The 13,804-nt window shown below is 43.8% G+C and overlaps 1 protein-coding gene across 4 annotated transcripts in view; it reads left to right on the forward strand.

Moving 5' to 3' along the window:
- Positions 1 to 13,120, forward strand: part of ALKBH3 (alkB homolog 3, alpha-ketoglutarate dependent dioxygenase) — a 33,612-nt gene extending 20,492 nt beyond the window's left edge. For 3 of the 4 annotated variants that reach the window (XM_045485031.1, XM_045485029.1, XM_045485030.1), the window contains 2 exons: positions 11,925 to 12,023; positions 12,757 to 13,120. In XM_045485031.1, the coding sequence (XP_045340987.1) occupies positions 11,925 to 12,023; positions 12,757 to 12,849 (192 nt within the window). In that variant the 3' untranslated portion in view covers positions 12,850 to 13,120. Of the gene's footprint in view, positions 1 to 11,902; positions 12,024 to 12,756 lie in introns of all 4 variants that reach the window. The other variant, XM_045485032.1, reaches the window with a different exon arrangement.
- Positions 13,121 to 13,804: the final 684 nt, after the last annotated feature.

Below are 13,804 nucleotides of genomic sequence, written 5' to 3' on the forward strand. Positions count from 1 at the left end.
GTTAATAATCATTGTTCTTTCAATATATCCCTAAATGAAGTCTAGAAAGTCAGTTTTTATTTTTTGTATCTGTCACTGATGGTAAAAAGCACCTATCTTCCTCATTTATATCTCTTTTTTTTTTGCAAATGGGGTGATGATTGGTAGCTACTTTATCAGAGCAATAGAAAAGTTACCCCATGAAAGGCACTATGAAAGTTTTTGCAATAATCAGTGAATTTTTAAGCTGTTAAGAATAGTAGATGCCAGGGGCGCCTGGGTGGCGCAGTCGGTTAAGCGTCCGACTTCAGCCAGGTCACGATCTCGCTGTCTGTGAGTTCGAGCCCCGCATCAGGCTCTGGGCTGATGGCTCAGAGCCTGGAGCCTGTTTCCGATTCTGTGTCTCCCTCTCTCTCTGCCCCTCCCCCGTTCATGCTCTGTCTCTCTCTGTCCCAAAAATAAATAAACGTTGAGAAAAAAAAAAAAAAAAAAAAAAAAGAATAGTAGATGCCACAGTGACTTTCCAGATGTGGAAAATTGGAAAAGGAAATGAGTAGTAGTGAAACCAAAATCCCAAGATTCCCTTGGCCTGTGAAATGGAGCAGAAGGGAGACTCGCAGAGGGTGAAGTGGCCTGTGGAACGGGAATGGTGACTGAGTTTTTGAGCTGCTTTCTCTAGGGCTAGTTAGTGGTTTGGAGAGAGTGAGTGAGTGAGTGGGTGGGTAGATAAAAATGTGCATGTTTGAGCAGATAAAGCTAAGTAGTTTTAGTAAGACTGAATTATCTTCAGACTTGAAATCCCCTAAGAGTTGGAATCATCATTTGCTGCCTTGGGGCCTTGTCTCAGTTGGAATCCATACCCTCACTGCCACTGGGAAGAATTCACTTTTTGCCAAGGACCATCTAGTTTTATAGTGCCGCCAATGGTCCTTTTAGTCTTGGGAGAACAACCTTTTCCAAAGTGATTCATCAAATTTGCATGTGATTAGGAATGGGGTCTGCTTCCAAACTTGTCTTTTTAAAACAGTGTCCCAATGTGAGAATTTTTTCCTCCCTTTGCCATACTCATAAAAACTATTCCTAACCCTTCTGCTGATGTTCTCCTCTTTCCCAAGTGCAGTTTTCATGGTAGATGACTGCTTAGCTGGGCAGAAGAGAGCTTAGTGAGTTTGAAGAAGGAGAAGGAGGCCCTACACCAGAGCAGAGTGAGCAAGCGAGGAGCAGAGCAGGTGATAAGATGGGGAGAGTAGACAGGGGCCAGATCATGCAGAGGCTCAGGAGCCTCAGGAAGGAGCAGATTTTAAGTACATCAGGAAGCCATGGAAATGTGTTAAGGAGAAGAATGACATGATCTGATGGATAATTTTATAAAAGTAAGTTGCTGCTGGGTGGAGCCTGGACTAAAAAGGAGCAAGAATGGAAGCTAGGAGACCAGTTAAGAACTTTTTATACCTTGTGCATACCTGGGACCAAGGCAGAGAAGGACAGAGGTGGCCAGGTCAATGACATGAGCTCAGAGGAACAGGGATTTTTTTTTTTTTTTTTTTTTACATTTACTTATTTATTTATTTTTGAGAGACAGAGACAGAACACAAGCAGGGGATGGGCAGAGAGAGAAGGAAACACAGAATCCGAAGCGGGCTCCAGGCTCCGAGCTGTCAGTACAGAGCCCAACGCAGGGCTCCAATTCACAAACCGCGAGATCATGACCTGAGCCGAAGTCGGACGCTCAACCTGTTGAGCCCCGCAGTCGCCCCTGGAGCAGGGATTTTTAAGAGAGGTATGGCAATAGTGGTCTGAAAGTGTTAATGTGGATTATCTCCTGGCTCTCTGGATGGGACAGACAAGATCACTTTCCACATGAGAAGTCTTCAGAGATTTGAAATCCTAGAGATGGCTAGGTTTCAATTAAGACAGGCAAGTCAAGGGAACGTTCAGAGCACATGAGGTTGGGGATCTAAGGGTGTTTGCTCATCACTGACTGGGAATTCCAGAGGACATAGTGCACAGGGGCAGGAAGGAGAGAGTTTGGGGAGGTGGTGGGAAAGGGGGAGTTGTGTCTGATCAGGTGATGTCCAGGAACGGGTTGGGAATGAGTTGTCTTGTTTTAATGGATGACTAGAGAACCCTGCACTTTTGCTAGTGACTGAGGTCAGCTGGATGTCAGACATGGTGGAATTTGTCCTCATATGCTCTTAGAGGAAGGAGAACATTAGTTTCTGTTTCTACAGTCTTGGGGGTGGGGGAGCTCTTTCAAGATAGCAGTTTAAGTTGCATTTCTTGGAAATATATTACCAAGAACGGAATCATCATTTCATGAAGTCTTCTGATTTTAAATGCACATTCAGTGTCTCTAGAATGACTGTAACAGTAAGTGTAAAGCCATGTTTATTTTTGCCGAAATTCAGTACCTTCTTGCCCCCATGCTACCCCCCAGTACTATGTCAACAACAAAGCTGAACAACAAACGCTGTCAGCAGGCATTTCACTCCATTTGCCTTTCAGTGTGTCTGTCCAGTCCAGAAGGAAAGGCAAGAGTTCTCATGCTAGTCTGATGTACAGTGCTAAGTTTTAGATGCCTGCAGAGAGAGCCTCCGTTGCATTGAACAATTGCCCAGACCTCCCAAGCAAGAGGTCGGGAGGTCTTACTGAACTATTGAGATCACTGGTCATCCCTGGTATAGGGTGATTGATTGCCCATACCAGTCCCTCATGCTTACTTCGTATTCTCACTCACCTCATCAGAACCTTCCATGGTAAATCAGTACCAAAAATCAGGAAAGAGTTGGGTAAACACCCAAAGATTTGTATCTGGCAAAGGAGTTTAAAACCGGTTTTGAATAGATAATCTTGGCGATTTCAGATCTGTGCTCTTCCAGCAGCCTTTTACTTTTAGCAGATCTTATTTCAGAAAGAGCTGCTTTTCTTTTTAAAGTAATGTATTTCAGATCAATATTGAGGATGCCATCATTTAAAGCGTGGTTTGAGTCAGCAGAATAACTAGAGATGACATTGTCGGGTCCTAGCTTTATTCTCTTTCCATAAAAAATAATATTAAAAAATGTTACCACTGTGAACAGTAAGTCCAGCTGTGTTCTTGTATCAACACTGTAGGAACAGTTTCGTATTCCAAATACAGCTGCAAGTTTAGGTGATCCATGAAGCAGTCTAGAAGCCAGCCAGGTTCTCAAAGGCAAAGGAACACCACAATTTGATTGGGAAAACAAGCCGAAAAAAAATCTTTAAAAAAGCAGAGAGGGAAACTTTATTGGCATAGTCGTAAGTTGGGAGAAAGGGCAAGTAAATGGACAACTGGCCCTCAGCAGGTTAAGCGGCTGTAACATGGGCTAACATTCAGTTTTCAATAATCATTTCAGTCTGCAAAAAAGCCTTAATCATACTTGTCAATCAGTTCTACCATGTATCTGATCCTTGGACCAGAAAGCTGGGGAAATCTCTTTATATCTGTTACCATCTTGAGAAAACCCTGTGCTTGACTCTGCAGGCTTTCTTTCTTACACCTGGGGTGGTTTGGGGTTTGTTTACTTGCTCTTGAAGTACAAATTCGGGAGTAAGTTTTCTATGTCTGCAGTTTCCCTTTCCTTACAACTTAACTCACTGTTAAAACACCTGTTCTATAGATCCACCCCACCACTTTGCTAATATACAGATACCATTGTCCAAAAAAGCCTTTTCTCGATTGTCATTCTGTTCTTCCTTGTAATACCGTATCCATCACCTCACTGCTGGAAACTCGGCCATTTCTTAGCTCCCTTTTCCTTTCCTATTCTCACACTTTTCTCATTGCTATTTCCGTACCTTTTTAAAGGTTTTTCCTTTACATTCAGCCTCTAAAGTGTGGATATACAAGATTATCTTTGATTCTGTTATCTTTGTTTATATGAGTTTTTAGGAGATTATAAACTGGCAATAATTGTAAATGCCATATGGGCAAGGTCAGTTTCTGTCTTATTATGTCTCCAGGATTTAGCATTTTGTGTGTGTGTATGTGTGTGTGTGTGTGTGTGTGTGTGTGTGTGTGTTGGTTATATAAGTTAATAAACAAGATTTCACTTGCTCTTATGGCTTCAACTGTTCCTTTGGTGGAGTGACTTCTGAATCTCTTACCTCCAGCTTTGACTTTTATCTCATTTATACATTACATGTACATATTCACAGGACATTGCCACCTATAATAGCACATGTGGCTTGACCTGAAAATGTAAAATCAGATTTATTGTTCTCTCAGAAAACTCCACAGTTCCATCTGCTAATAAGTCCATTTATGTTCACGATATCACTGTTCTCTTGGTCAGGTTCACGTGTAAGTTATTTTTAGTTCTTTCCTGTTCTCTTAATTGTTTTAATTCCCAGATCTTCTTAATTTGTTCTTGAATCCCTCTCCTAGTGGCCATCTTTATCCCAGGCTCTTTTTACCACATACCTAAGGCTCTGAAATGTCTTTTAATTTCAATCTTTTCTCTCCCAGTTCTATTTGATGCCCAGATGCCAGCTATTTTCAGGAATAGGTCACTCTCTCTCTCTATCTCTATCTCCTCTCTTCTCTGTCCCACAATTATTAACTGAGCACCTACTATGTGTCAGGTGCTATGCTCAAATCTGGGGATATAGCAGTGAATATGACAAGTATGGGGCCTTTCTCATGGAGGTCATAGGAGCTGGACTACAATCAAATGAACAAAGAGCAGCGGTCACAACTTAAATAGAAAGTGGGAGACTCTGTGGTACTGCTGGTTTGGACTAAGGTGGTGGCAGTGGGGATGAAGAGAAGAGGATGAACTTGAGGCATGATTTTGAAGGTGAACCAATAAAACTTGCATTTCTACTTTAGAGGTAAGGGTAAGAATCGAGAGTGACTCCTAGGTTCATGGCTTGAGCAGTTGGTGGGTAGCTCCTCGGAGGAGGAGGAGCAGGGACTTTTGCATTTGATTGTGGTCTTGTTGAAGGAGGATTCATAAATGGAGTTAAGAGTTCTTCTTCTACATGCTAGGTTGAAGAAGCCTGAGACTTCCAGTGGGAAGTAGGCCATTGGCTGTATAGGTCTGTGGTTCAGATGACAGGCCTGTGCTGGAGACGTCATCTGGAAATTGTCAGAATAACAACAGGAAAGTGATGATGATAAATAACAAATGTGTAGTGTTGACTCTGTGCCTGGCCCTGTTCTAAGTGCTTTATATTCAGTCTTCCAGGAATCCCATGGAGTCGATACCACTATTATCCCTGTTGTACAAATGAGGTGGCTGAAGCATCCTGTTAAATCACTTAGGCAGTGTGGCTCAGACAACTGTTGAATTGAGTTAGAACTAGTAATGTAGATAATATGGAAAGCTATGGAATTGCACGTCATCATTCAGAGCAAAAGAAGAGCACAGAGCCAAGATTGAGCTCACTGCTTTCATCGCTTTGTTTTCCAACTCAGAAGCCTTTATTTGCTCCTACTGGAACAAAAGATAAAATGTCAGTTCCTTAGCCAGACTGTCAAATCTTTACATAATCTGTGGCCAGTCTGCCCTGGTGTCTTGCTGTTCCCTGTGTGATCGCCCCATTGTGCGAGGTCATCTCTCTGCTCTCCCTTGCGCTCGCTCTCTGACTTCTCATTAATGTGCTCCTCTCCGGGATTCAAGGGCCCACTGTAGCCTTGAAGCCTCCAGTGCAGAAACTAATCATAGTTACTGCATGTCAAGGGCTTCCTGAGAGCTCGGAAAATGAGAAACAGGTTGCGGGCCCCCACTTTGTCCTTTCTGCTCATTTGTGTTTGGTTTTATCAGCATCTTCTTGGTAAAATGATGGAAAATTTTCACATAAATAGCTCATCGACTTACCAGGATCGGGATCACTTGAAGAATCAAAGGTCTCACTGTAGACTCAGACCACTAACTCGGAACTATATTCTGCTTTCAAGGGCCTTTTCTCCTTGAGTTGGGTCGCTGAAATTAAGAATGTGTGCCTGAAGTGACATGTGTGTCCTGAGCTTTCTGTCAAGCACTACCATGTGGAATGGCGAAGCAGGATCAAAGAAGCCCAGCAGATCGGCCTTGCTCGGGAGCTTCCGGGCTAGGTAGAATGACGAGATGTGGGCATAAAAGGGGTCAGGCGATGGGTCCATCAGCAGCACAGCTGGGCCGCTCCTGAGGTGAATCTGGTTCTCAGACTCGCTTATGCTGCCCAGCGTTTGAAAAGAAATTGTATTACTTGCCAAAATTTATAACTCGGGAGATTTTTCATAAAAAATCCCATTTCTCATCTTCCCTGGAAAACCCAGAAAATCAGACAACCCTGAGGCAATGGTGAGCTGGAGCTGCGGAGTGGCTACACCTGTGTGCAGGCCCGTGCTCTCCGGTTCTCCGTGGCCCCCGCTCCCCACTCCCCACTGTCTTGTGTCCTACCGCCACTCCTCATTTATGCTGCCTGCTGCTGTTTGTGACCCTTGCGGTTCAGTCCTGTGCCTTGTAATTAGAACGGGAGATATTACAGAATTCCAAAAGGAGTAGAGATCACTTCGGAGAGCACAGTGGAAGGAATAGAAGCTTTAGAGTCCGGCAGATCTAAATTCAAATACTAGCCCTGCCTGCCTCCTGTCAGTCTTCTGCCTTAGAGATGTGCTTTCCCTCTAGCTCCTTTTGCTTAAGATAAAATGGGCAATATCACCTCCTTCACAGGGTTGTAATGAGCATTAGCAATGACATACACATAGTTCCTGACATGCCTGGCCCCTGGGCAGCATACACTGTGGTTGATCCTATCCAAAAGTATTTGGAAACTTATAAAAAGAAGCCTGGGGGAAATAAAAGCACCAAATTCCAGGTAGATTAAAGAGTTAAATCTAAAAAAATGTAGACTTTTTTTTTTTTTTTTTTTTTTTATTAACCAAAAAGGAAATGTAGTTGTATGTTTAACTTCCCTCAGGATGAGAAAAGACTTTCTAAGCATAAAAACCATGAAGGAGAGCCAAAGAAAGGTCAGAGTTGACTCTAAAAGTTTTTGAGCTACTCTACATTAAATATCATAAACACAGTTAAGGGACAAATAGCAAATGAGAAAAATATTTGCAGAAACTATGACAAAGGGTAAATATCTCACTATCTGTGGTTACAGATCAGTAAGAAAAATACAACATCCTGTAGAACAATGGACAAAGAACGTGAGCAGAGAGTTCACAACAGAATAAATGCAAACAGCAAATAGACATGTGAAAAAGTGTTGGACTCGGTTAGTAATTAAAGAACTCTCTGTTTGAATAATGAGTTGTCATTTTCCCCCTAAATTTTTTAGGGGAGGATAAGTACTGCCCTATTTTCCTGATGGAATTAGAAATTTCCACAACCTTCTTAAGAAAGCATTTTGGTACAACAAATCAAACTGCTTTAAGGATCCAGTAATTCCACTTTTGACAATATATCCTTAGAAAAACACCCAGAAATGTTTTGCCCAGGATCTACTTGCAGTAGCCTGCCTACCTGCCTCCCTCCTTCCCTCCCTTCTTTCCTTCCTTCTTTCCTTCCTTCCTTCCTTCTTTCTTCCTCCCTTCCTTCCTTCCTTCCTTCCTTCCTTCCATCCATCCATCCATCCGTCCTTCTTTCCTTTCTTTCTCTCCCTTTCTTTTCTCTTTTTTTTTTTCTTATCAGTACCGGCATATTAAAATCTCAGTGTCTAATAGTAGGTTCCTTACTGCTATATTCTTAGCATTAGGCACAGTGCCTGACACAATATAGGTGGTCAAAAAATATTTGTGAGTTTGAAGAAGGAAAGATATGTTCATATAAAGGAATATTATAGAACCACATTTGCGAATACTGTACCTTTAAGATGTAAACACATGCTCACAATATAATGATAAAAATGTAAAGTGCGTAATTATATTTATACAGTGTTTCCTGAGCATGCATTGCATGAATTCTGGGTAATAGGATTATGTTTTCCTGGTACTTTTCCTCAGTCATTCCCATATTTATTGATATGTGTGATAGCATATTTCAAAAGGGCAAGACCACATAATCCTCTTTTTTTTTTTTTAATTTTTTTTTTTCAACGTTTATTTATTTTTGGGACAGAGAGAGACAGAGCATGAACGGGGGAGGGGCAGAGAGAGAGGGAGACACAGAATCGGAAACAGGCTCCAGGCTCTGAGCCATCAGCCCAGAGCCCGACGCGGGGCTCGAACTCACGGACCGCGAGATCGTGACCTGGCTGAAGTCGGACGCTTAACCGACTGCGCCACCCAGGCGCCCCCACATAATCCTCTTTATAGAACTTATCAGAGAGTAGGAAGGCAGACATTGAACCAGTAATTCACAAGTGTGTCGTTTACTTCAGTGAACTTGTGTTACTCTTACAATAGGAAGAAAAACTATGCTGCTGCTGATTTTCAAGCATTGATGGTTGCTTATAATTTCTAATTAGGATGAGAAAGGAGCGATTCCATGAAAACTCTATATAGAGCTTGTAAAATGTGAACTTAACCTTTCCAATGGAAAAAAAAATGTTGCGGTTTCCTGTCTGTTGGATAGTTAGTAATGATAGAATGATAAATACACCCAGATTTTTTCCCCTAAATACCATTTTTCTAAAGGAAACTAGGGAGGCTTGTGTCAGGAGGTGGAGGTGAGATTGTAGAACTTTGGGAGGGCCCAGAAGACCTTGGGAATCCTAATCAAGTGTTCGGATAAACTGGCTGTGCTTGGCAAGGATGGAGGGAGAGTGTTGATCATAATTAATATAGAAGTATATATTTTTTGCTTTATCTGCTTGTGAAGTTTTGAGTGGGTGGAAAACCAAATCATCAACAACAAAACCCACCTTGTAGACTGATTATAACCCTAAACGCCTCTTTTTTTAAGTAAGCTCTGTGTCCATTGTGGGGCTTGAACTCACAACCCTGAGTTCAAGAGTCGCATACTCTACTGACTGAGCCAGCCAGCGCCTCTAAAAAGCCTCTTTTCACCAGGGTCAGGGATGGAAAATTTTATCCTATGCCATGGTTTTTTTTTAGGGGTGTTTTCTTTTTTTTTTTCTTTTGTCTCGAAAAAAGACCTAAGTAAATCAAAAGGGTTACAGAACCATTGTTTTGGTAACTTTACCATGCCTAATGGTCTAAACAGTCTGACTGGTGCTTCCAGTGTTGCTTATCCATTTATCAATTTGTGCCTTTATGCACTGCCGCGTGAGCTCCACTGGCCTTTCACGTGCTTCCTGACTGGAAGAAGTCTCTGCGTGTCTTGGTTAAGTTAAAGAGTGGCTCTGGGGTCTGCTGGCACTCTGGCCTCAAGAAAAGAAGAAAGCGTTTGTGAGCTCTGTGTTGCTTTGGTAGAACCCCTTGCCCTCTTTTCTATCTCCTTCCGCAAATTAGGAATGTGTTTTCTGAGCCAAGGGATTGGAAGGAATAAATAACAACCAGCAAAGTAATGACATCACCTCTTTCACTGGGTGCACTGGGTATCATTGTCTCTTTCGGAGACTGATTAAGAGTAGCTCCATGGGGCGCCTGGGTGGCTCAGTTGGTTGAGCGTCCGACTTCGGCTCAGGTCGTGATCTCGCGGTCTGTGAGTTCAAGCCCCGCGTCAGGCTCTGTGCTGACGGCTCAGAGCCTGGAGCCTGCTTCAGATTCTGTGTCTCCCTCTCTCTCTGCCCCTCCCCCACTCACACTCTGTCTCTCTCAAAAAGTAAACGTTAAAAAAAAAAAAGAGTAACTCCATCCCCGGGACACCTGGGTGACTCAGTCGGTTAAGCAGCTGACTCTTGATGTCGGTTTGGGTCCTGATCTCACGGTCTTGAGATCAAGCCCTGTGTCAGGCTCAGTACAGACAGTGCAGAGCCTGCTTGGGATTCTCTGTCTCTCTCTCTCTCTCTCTCTGCCCCTCCACTGCTCGCACTCTCAATCTCTCAAAATAAATAAACATTAAAAAAAAAATAGTAGCTCCATCGCAAGTGAAGGATCACCCCCTTCTGCTTTTATGTACAACTAAAGGTTATATTGGAGGTAGTGTATTTAAAATCAACTTGAGGCTTTTTCTCATCTGAAAAATTCAGATCTTAGGAACATTAAGTGAAACGTGGCTCTGTTGAATATCACTTTCTGTCAGTGCTGGTATTTTCCCCTTGCGTCTGGAATTCTCACTCACTTGTTACGTCTATTCCCGGTGCACGTTTCCAGGCAGAATTACAGTGCTCACCCCGTCTCTTCCATTGGCCTTGGTACTCCCTCTTCCCTAATAATGTTTTTACTGTTCTAAGAGATCTTCGTCTCAGAATTGTCTTTGTGTCTGGCTCAGTGTCTTTCCTCTCTACTTCATTTTTCTGCCCTGTCCTTGTGTCTGTGCTTGAGTTATAGACAAAGATTCTGCTGCACTCCCTGTGTGTAGGCACTCCTCCTGTACAGGGCAAGAGGTCTGCTCCTAGCTGTGTTGAATCTTGATTTGGCAACTGACTTTACAGCCCAAATCAAGGAGCCCTGAGCCCTCTAATCTCATGGCCGATGCACTCCCTTCTGATACCTTTTCTCCAGTAGGACATACATTTGTGGTTGGAATCCTTTTTTATAGAGAGCCGCTCAGCTTTTCTGAGATGCAGCTGGGCCACCCGACAACAGGGTCACCTTCCCACTGCTCTCTGATTGGCTGACAGGTCAGAGGTTAATGCTTCACGCTTACTTGCTACTGAAAAAGAAAAGGTGGCAGGCACAATTAAAATCAATCACTGAAACCAAAAGTTATGTTTAAACATTGCTTTTATCTTCTGCCTGGAAAAGTTATGACTGTGCTCGACAAAGTCACTGCCAAGGGTTGGGACCTAGAACTTAAACTGTTTATGCAAGTTCATTATTGTTTTGATTTTGATTTTCCTGAAGGAAATCATTGTAAATAGTTACATTCTCCGAAGCACTCCTGCAATAATAAACATAAACACAGTATTGCAGTGAAATCAATCCTGCAGCAACCTAAATGCAGTCCCTTGCATCCGAAGTGAAGCAGATGAATGGGTGGATCTGCCCAGAACGGAAGTGGAAAGATCAGAAAGGTTGGGTCTCAGCTCTTGATAAGCTCTTCGTTGCTGTGAGCATGGAAGTTGTTAAACGCACCCCTTTGTCGGCTGCGAAGGAAGAGTGACCCCCACCTGTTGGCTGTTGCGCAGGCCACTCTGTGAAGCTTCCATCAGAGGACTGGACATGAATGGACTTTGAGCTCTCTGGAAGAGAGGGGCAATGTGAATACAAGGCATTTGTATCCGAAGTGTTGTGATCTATGCTCTCAGGCTTAAATAGCCAGTCTCAGTTTGCAACACTGTTCTGGTCAAGCCAGAGCTCCCTTCTTTAAGAAAATCCTGCTGCTGACTATTCTGGAAAGAAACAAGAATGTATCTCCAAGACACCAGAGGAGCTATAGGAAGAGTTGTGACTAGTTTAACAATTAATGAATTATCTAGTACCAATTAATGAATTATCATAACTTCTGAAAAAGCAGTGAGAACTCATCACACCACATCTTGTTTAAAAGCCTTGTTTTCCACACTATGTCAGAACACAGAGCATGGCATAAAGCAGATGTAAGGAGTTCTCATATGAATGACTTAATTTCTTCACAGGTCAGAATGGGCTGTTCTGCATTTTAGATGCTGATAATAATAGCTGGCACTTATACTGTACTTAATATGTGCCAGTCTCCAAGGAATTTACACATATTCGATCGGTGGAGGCTCATAACAGCCCTGTGTGGCAGGTCCTGTCATCATCCCCATTCTACAGATGAGTAAATTAAGGTACCGACGGTGACACAGCTTGCCTAAGGCCAAACAGCTGCCAAGTGACAGAACCAGTATACGAGCCCCTATAGTCTAGCTGAGTAGAGGTTTGCATTTCTTGACCATCGTCAGCTTCTGTTGCGTCTTGATCACACCACAAAAAATGTAGTGCAATGAATGCTGTTTTCTAGGAAGAGAATGGAGACTACACCTATGTGGAAAGAGTGAAGATACCCTTGGATCATGGGACCTTGTTAATCATGGAAGGAGCTACGCAGGCTGACTGGCAGGTGAGAACATGCAAGTGATTTGGATTCACTCCTATGGAGGCAGTGTCCTGACAGCTTGTGATTGTTAATTTCTGTAACAGATGTGGTGAAAAGCAAGGTGCTTTTATTGTGAGCGAGAGGCGGTAGAGTGATGTCATTAGCAAGGAGTTTTGATGCTACTGACAATCAGAACGGACCTCTGCGGCAGCAATATGCAGCAGAACTTTCTGTGACAGCAGAAAAGTTCTGCATCTCTTAAGTCCCCATGTAGTAGCCTCTAGACACACACGACTATTCTTCATCTCTTGAAATGTGGCTAGTGTGTGGAAGGACTTAAGTTTGAATAGCATCAGGTAGCCAGTGGCTAGCACATCACCTTGGGCCGCACAGCTCCACGGCTCAGGCCAGACCGTAAAGCAAGGTCATGTTTAAGGTGTGCAGGTTCACGTAAGAGCACTTGGCACGAGAGTGGAATTTCACGCCTGTCTTTGGTCTCAGCCATTTACATGCTGTTTTAGGAGATTGGGGGAAATGGCAGGAAGCTGAGAGGAAGAACAGGTAGAAGAGGTGAAAATACTTCACTGCGAGGGTGCTGGCCAATCAGAGCAATGGTGGTGGGGGAAGTGTTCTTCAAAGAAGAAAACCTTTCTCCGCAAGACTTCCAAGAGCTCATTGGTATTTACGGGGGTCGCGGGACGGGGGTCCGTCTCCTCATAAATGTGTTTATGTCAGAGTTGTCTGTGTTTCCATTTAGCATCGAGTGCCCAAAGAGTACCACTCCAGAGAACCGAGAATAAACCTGACCTTTCGGACAGTTTATCCAGACCCCAGAGGGGCGCGCTGGTGACGGGCGGTCTTTGTGAGGAGCTCTGCTGAGACTGAGCTGAGACTCCCACCCTGAAGAGACTTCCAGAGGCTGGTCCAGCTGATCTCGCGGTGCAGCTGCTTGGAGGGTGAGGGTGTGGGTTGCTTCCCAGCTTGGAGTCCTGTTAAACGACAGCTGGCCTCTCCCATTCACAGTATGCGTACTGTGGGGACAGTGCTCCCTGCTCACATCCTGAAATCGTACACGATATGTTCTTTAGGCAAATTAAAAACTGCTGTGGCTGTGCTCACGAGTGATTTTGTCCGTAAGCAGTTTTTCTCTTGCCCTCCCTGCTTCACTGGAAGAAACGTGAATGTGCTTTGCCTCCAGGGTAAATCCGCACGTGTTCATTCCTTGTGACTTGGTGAAATAGAGCCACAAATATGTGTCCGCGACTCCGGAGCCCCCGCAGGCCCACAGCTGCTGAGACCCAAGCAGAGGTGGCTTCTCAGAGCTTTGTGGAAGGCTGCCCTGACTCCTCAGCATCTTGGCTTGTGTGCTTTTGTCATGGAAAGCTGCCTGCTCTGGGAGCACTTTATTTAATTGAGTCTCTTTCCTGGGACACAGACAGGTTACCGGCCTCTGAACGAAGAGTGGAGGCCATGTTCTCTCGCCCAGCCATCTTCAGGCAGCCGCCTGGGTACTTGTCACATGAGAGAAAACTGTCCCTCAAAGGCGGAAGTAGGTGAGTGATGTCATGAGAAATTTAGGCTGAAGAACAGCAAATGTCCTGCTGGTGACAGCTGTCCCACATAGATGAATTTCCCCTAGAGAATAACTTGAGTCATTTGAACCCAGATAGAAGCGGGAGCCGTCCTACGGGGATAGACTCAGTTACCTAATAGTTGTCTTTACTTTGAGTTCCAGGGGCCCTATGATGAAAATTTTCTTCTGACTCAGTGCTGTCTTAGACACAAGTTCCCGAGATTCAGCGCTT

This window comes from Leopardus geoffroyi, chromosome D1 (genome assembly GCF_018350155.1).
Source record: "Leopardus geoffroyi isolate Oge1 chromosome D1, O.geoffroyi_Oge1_pat1.0, whole genome shotgun sequence".
In the NCBI taxonomy this organism is placed as follows: Eukaryota; Metazoa; Chordata; class Mammalia; order Carnivora; family Felidae; genus Leopardus; species Leopardus geoffroyi.